Genomic DNA, 6,202 nt, shown 5'->3' with positions numbered 1-6,202 from the left:
CCCGCCCGGCCGCCGGGCCTGAAGCCGCCCCGCAGGCCTGCGCGACCCTCGCTGCGGCGCCGCTCCACCGCCTTCACCGCCATGGACGTGTACCCCTCGCACCGGCTGGGGCTGCTCCGCGCCCGGGCGCCTGGCGGATTCGGACGCGGGTCGCCTTCCATCAGGTACGTGGGGCCGAGGCCGCAGAGGGGCGGTGGAGCGGGGATGCGGGGTGTTGGGGTCCCGCGACGCCTCCCATCGAAGGGCGTGGCCCGACATGGCTTCCTTGCGGACGCGTCTTTGGGACGGTTACTGGAGGAACGTTCCCCGGAGCGGCGCCATCTGCAGAGGTTCCTGGGGTTGGCTGCTCTGTAGACAATCCTACAACGGTCCCCGTGAAGACTCCCTATTGTGACACAATCATAGGGCTTTCTCCCCAGAAAGATTCCCCTGTAGAGAATCCCCCAGTGACTTCTCCATGACTCACTTGTCTACGCCGTGGCATCCTCCTCCCCAACGGCTACCTTCATAAGATATTTCTTTCACACAATAGGTCCCTTGTGAAGAACTTCAGATGGGTGCCCCGCAGAAGCGGCATGCCTTAAAACCCCGCTATTGTGGGGTCTAGAGCCTTTGCCTTTGACAGCGGCTTCCCTAAAGATTACCCCTGCGGACATACTTGGGGACGGCGTCTTCCCTACTGCCGATCCCCCACCTTCCCACCCCCGCTCGCATTTCCTCCCCCAACCTGGATTGCAAGGTCTCTAACTCAAATGGGAGCTTGAGTTGGAGGGAGGGCGACGGAGTGGAGGTCATTTGGGGCACAGGAGAGAAAATTAGCTGGATGGATAGAGAAAAGAGGTCGATAACCCCCGAAATGCCAGGCCTCTGAACCTAGACACAGAGCCCCTGGTTAGCTCGGTAATGTGAAGGGTCTGCTATTGGAGGAGAATATGCTCCCTGTATTTTGGGGATTGATCTTGATACAGTAGTGTGGTTATTGTTTGTGACGGCGCTGGTATGGGGGTCGCTAGCGAAGTGTGGAGGTTGGAATGATTGAGCGGTTGCGGCAGAGACCTTAAGGGGCAGGGAAAGCGAGGGTGTGGGCAATGAGCTTTGGTGCTGCTAAACTGTCATAAAATCAGAAAAGGGATTTTTTAAATTTGTTTGCTTTTTCTTTATTGTAGCCACTTAATAAAGCAAATATAGTATTGTTCCTTTGAAAGGAGGTTGTCAATGTATATGTTAAATGACTTTCTATATTGTTATGGTACTTAAGGTGTGCTACCTGTTAATGTGTTTTGGGAGGTTGTCTTAAGTAGACCTGAATGCATAAAAAGTAAAAACGTTTAAAAAAAGGGGGGGGGGGTGGAGAAAGAACAAAAAACTGATTCTTAGAATTTTGACCGTTTTACTTCCCGGTATCTTTCCCATATAGCAGTACCCCCAACTAATACATGTTTGTTGAATGCATAAAAGAGGAAAGAGGAGTCCTGGTTTTCTTCTAATTTGACGTCCTGTGAACTCTTCTACCTTTAATGCCCTGTGTGGACTTAGTTTTGAGTGTTTAGCTGTTGTGGCAACCATCTCCAGTCCGTTCCAACGTTTCTGCCAGACTTTTTCACTGTTTGAAAGTATTTGAACTTTGTTTAGAAGTTCCAGAGGAGGCTTTAGAACTCCAAGCAGCCATCCATTAAATCTAGGTTCTCTGTAGCTTTGGAGTTTATCCCAGATCATCTTGAGCTCAGCAATCTTTTTTTTTTTTTTTTAAGAGCTCAGCAATCTTAAGTTTTTAGAACCTCTAGGATGAGCAAAGTCAATTTTACAGTAAATTGCTACCTTCTTTGTTTCTAGGAGCATGACAGTGTTTTGTTTTGTTTTTGGTTTTTTGTCCTGTTTTGTTTTTGTCATTTTGAGACAGGGTCTCACTGTGCAATTCAAGCTGCCTTGAGTTCACTTTGTAGCCCAGGCTGGTCTTGAACTCTCAATGATCCTCCTGCCTCAGCCTCCCAAGTGCTGGATAACAGGCATGCTCCACCTTAAGGTAGTGTTTTTATGTTGTTGGGGTTTTTTGTTTGTTTGTTTTTATAAGTATGGTGGCTGACTGTGAGTCATCCCTAACTCTGAATCAGTGGTTTGAATGAAAACTGTTAGATTTCAGACAAGGAGTAACACCAACGCCTGGCTAGCCTGTGCCTTTACTTTCCTTTCCCGACCTCTATATAATTGAGCATGCTTTTCTTATCTGTTGAAGCTTTCCCACTTTTCCATCACTTTTGATGTTGAACGTTCCTAGGTAACTTTGGGCTTAGCCTTTTCCTGTCACCTGTATTTAGTCTCTTTGCTATCTTTGACTCCCGAGTGATGAAAGAAGCAGGCTGAACTGGTGAAGTTACATTCCTAAAGACCCATACATACATAGACTTTGCAATTGCAAGAGTGTGGTTTTCTTCCACCATGGGAGTTCATTTTCACAGGTAGAGAATGGAGATCAGGAGTTAAAATACTGTTGCTCAGAATTAGAGGCTTCTTTTTAAGGATATATTAGTCATTGGTATTTTTGATTTTTGTCTCCTGAGCACAAGGATTGTATTTTTGTATTCTCAGGTACATAAAAAGATAATCTTCAGGCTGAAAGTGAAAGATAGAGAGATATTTCAAATTTGAGAAAAAAGATGAATTCATCCACAACAATGGGGAATAATGTGTTGAGGAAGGAAATTCTTAGGACTGCTGGATACACAAGTGCCCATTTAGTGTTTGTAGTTGTAAGTGTAAGGCGAGACCCAGTTAGCATAGTTGTCTGCTTTCCATACAGCTGTGTTGAACAGCTTGAATGTATGTGATGTGGGAAAGAATGACTGAAGGATATAGGGCAACACTTTTGGAGAAGAGGAGTCAAGTAATTGAGAGGTGAGGATAGTGGTACAAAGTGAGATTAGTGTGAATTAAGGTAGGAGTGGTAATAATGAAAGACAGTGATCCAGAAGCTAACATCTTTTGTAATTAAGGAGGACAGAATGATTTAGGAATCTGCAGGTGTCTGCAACAAGGAGGGATAGCAGGTAGTTACCACTTGACCCAAAGAACCAAAGGACATGAGTTTTCGGATTAAAAGGATTCACCAAGAATCTAACACAATTTACATGCCAGGGCTGGGAGTGCAGCTCAGTGGTAAAGCACTTGCTAGCATGCTGGAGTCCTAGTATGGGGTGCAGGAGGTAGTGACAGAAACTAGATTCTACTAGGATTGGAAGTTAGGAGATAAAAAAGCAAACAATACTTTCTGAAGGAAAATGGGTTCTGAGTCCAGCCAGATTCTCAAATAGGTGCGAGGAAGGGATAAATACACTGTACACATGCAAGATCTCAAAATTTGTTCTAAGATTATACTATATCTTTGACTTACAATTTATTTAAAAGACATTGTATGATATCTTCTCCTAGTATTAGCAACTTTAAAAAGTATATTTCCATTTTCTGTTGACTTTATATTATTTCTTTCCTGTCTTTTATACACACATACACACACATATATGGGGAAAAAAATACATGTATAACCCAACATAAGATTGGTACTGTTTCATAGAAATCTGCAATGACCTTTAAATAAGGGTTCATCTAATATATTTTTTATATAGTCTTGCATAACTATCATATTGAGAGGTCTTTATTGTTCATCCAGGAGCATACTGCAACTTCTCTTGCCTTTTCAATTATATTGTTTGTAATTTCCTATATGTTACTTCTGGACATATTAAAATATTTCGAGTTTGTATAACAAAAAAAAAATCTCAATATTTGACACCCTTTTTATGAAAAAGAAGGGGGCCGGGGAGATAGCTCAGTAGAATAAGCACCTACCTGGCAAGCACAGTGTCCTGAGTTCAATCCCTGCTACCACAAAAAAAAAAAAAAAAAAAAGAAAGAAAGAAAGAAAGAAAGGAAAAGAAGAGAAAAAGATACTGGAGGATATGCTTTGATAATCTGATGAAAGGGTTCCTGTGCTAGGGTTCCTCTATATCATGTATAGGTGGAATTTCTTCCTTATTAAGGGACTCGTAAGGAAGAATTTTTTTTTGTTACTTTTGGAAATTACCAATGAAGTGGGGCCATTTTGAATTGCCATTTTCTACTTTGTTTCCCCCATTATTTAGATTAGTGTCAGGCACATAATCAGTACTAAGTATGATTTGGTATTGTTAGTTCCAATAAAACACTGCTTTAACTCTTTGTTGAATGAATACAAAATAATTGCAGGTCAATCAGTGGGTTATGTTAAATTTTATGGGTGTTCTGAGAATGAAGTGGTTCATGATAATGATGCTCTACTAAGAACACTAGGTGACATTTAGTAAGACCTTGTCTCAAATACGTATAGATCAATAGTTAAAGAACATATACATACAAATACATACAATGCACATGTGCATGTAAATATACATGTAAATACAAATATGCACATGTATGTTAGTACACACATGTGAAAGCACACTTCCGTATGAAAATGCACATACATGTTAAAACAAATGTGCAAATCAAAACGCACTCACAGAGCCGGCTGAAAGCGAAGAGTAGAGAGGTATTTCAAATTTGAGAAAAAAGAAGATGAATTCATCCACAACAATCGGGAATAATGAGGAAGGAAATGCTTAGGACTGCTGTATACACAAGTGCCCATTTAGTGTTTGTAGTTATACATGTAAGGTGAGACCCTGTCATTGCAGCAGTTGGGAGGCTGAGGCAGGAAGATCGTTGCAAGTTTGAGACTAGCCTAGGCTACAAAATGAGCTCAATGCCAGTCTCAAGTGCATAGTGAGACCTTGTCTCAAAAAGACAAAACAAAACAACAAAAGCATGCATATCAGTATGCACAAGTATCTTGAAATGCACGTGTCAATAAGAACACGTGTTGATAAGAATACATGTCAAAGCACACATTTTGATATACACATGTTACTTAAAATACACATGTTGAATCCCATCCAAATCAAAATACATGTGCATGTCACTACTCGCACATATGCTAAAACCTTCGTACACATAAATATGCATGCATGTATACAAACAAACATAGCTGGGGTTATAACTCAGTCCTGGACTCAATCTGCCAGAATACTTGTGCACACATGCACACACACCCACACAGAAAAAAAACCCATAATGCAAAGCAAGATCATGCTCTTGATTATCTGAAAAATTATGAGTTTAGCCTATAATATACTTGCTTAGATGCTGGCTAGGTAGGTTTGCTGTGGTTCCTATAGAAAATACACACACACACACACACACACACACACACACAGTTAACATTTTATAGCTTTGTTTCTGGCCCAGGATTAAAGGCTTAGCTATCTGCGTTTTACTGTATCTGTGGGTTCTTAATTTTATGGGTATCCTGGCGCGAGTACTGCATAATATATTGAGAGTATTGCCTAGCTTTGGGGCTGCTCTCTAATGTTGTAATACTTAGAGAAGGGGAGTAAATGATAAGAGATATCTTGCCTTGTAGGTTATACAACTTAAGTTACTGTTTTTGCCCTGAAATTTTTTTTAAAAGGGGTTGGGGGGAATCAGCCTTTGCAGATTGAGTGCTTAAAACTGATATCTGTGATTTTGAGCCCTAGTTTGAGGTTCACTCATTTGTCATGCTTTTTAACTTTTTTTTTTTTTTTTTAATGTATTGGACTCATAGTGATCCTCCTGTTTTCAGCCTCCCAAGTAACTTTTTGTTTTGAAATAATTTTAGGTTTGTTTATGAGTTAACAAACATGGTGCAGAGTATTTATACCTGTTGTGTGGCTTCTTCTAGTGTTAACATCTTACATATCATCTTGAGTGCTGGTACAATAAAGTATGCTGGTGTAATAGTTTACTTAGTCAATTTTTAAGTACTTGAGATTTAGTGCTAGACTTTATTTGAATTGTCCCAGTTTTCCCACATGCCTTTTTTCTATTGCAGGACCTAATCCAGAATTCCACATTTTATTTAGATCTGGCATGCTTTAAATAGCAAAGAAGTGAAGGAAACGAACTGTGAATGGTTTCTGAATGAAGACTTGTGAAACTGACTTTACAAAGAGCAGATTGTATGAGGAAATGCTCATAGAAAGCTGTAGAAAAGGAGGAAAAAAGATGTTTACAATGGAATATGACACATACACTTCTCGAAAACATTTTCCATTTGTGATAGTTGGCTTTTTCTGAAATTCTTCAATATTAT

General features: G+C 40.6%; 1 protein-coding gene across 1 annotated transcript in view; it reads left to right on the top strand.

The window, feature by feature from the left end:
* Positions 1 to 8: 8 nt before the first annotated feature.
* Positions 9 to 6,202, top strand: part of CUNH20orf194 (chromosome unknown C20orf194 homolog) — a 152,922-nt gene continuing 146,728 nt past the window's right edge. The window contains exon 1 of the mRNA XM_023718572.1: positions 9 to 164. Within this exon, the coding sequence (XP_023574340.1) occupies positions 82 to 164 (83 nt within the window). The 5' untranslated portion in view covers positions 9 to 81. The remainder of the gene's footprint in view (positions 165 to 6,202) is intronic.

The sequence above is a fragment of the Octodon degus genome, unplaced genomic scaffold (assembly GCF_000260255.1).
Source record: "Octodon degus isolate 3935 unplaced genomic scaffold, OctDeg1.0 scaffold00060, whole genome shotgun sequence".
NCBI classification, from domain to species: domain Eukaryota; kingdom Metazoa; phylum Chordata; class Mammalia; order Rodentia; family Octodontidae; genus Octodon; species Octodon degus.
This window is presented reverse-complemented; position numbering and strand designations above follow the sequence as displayed.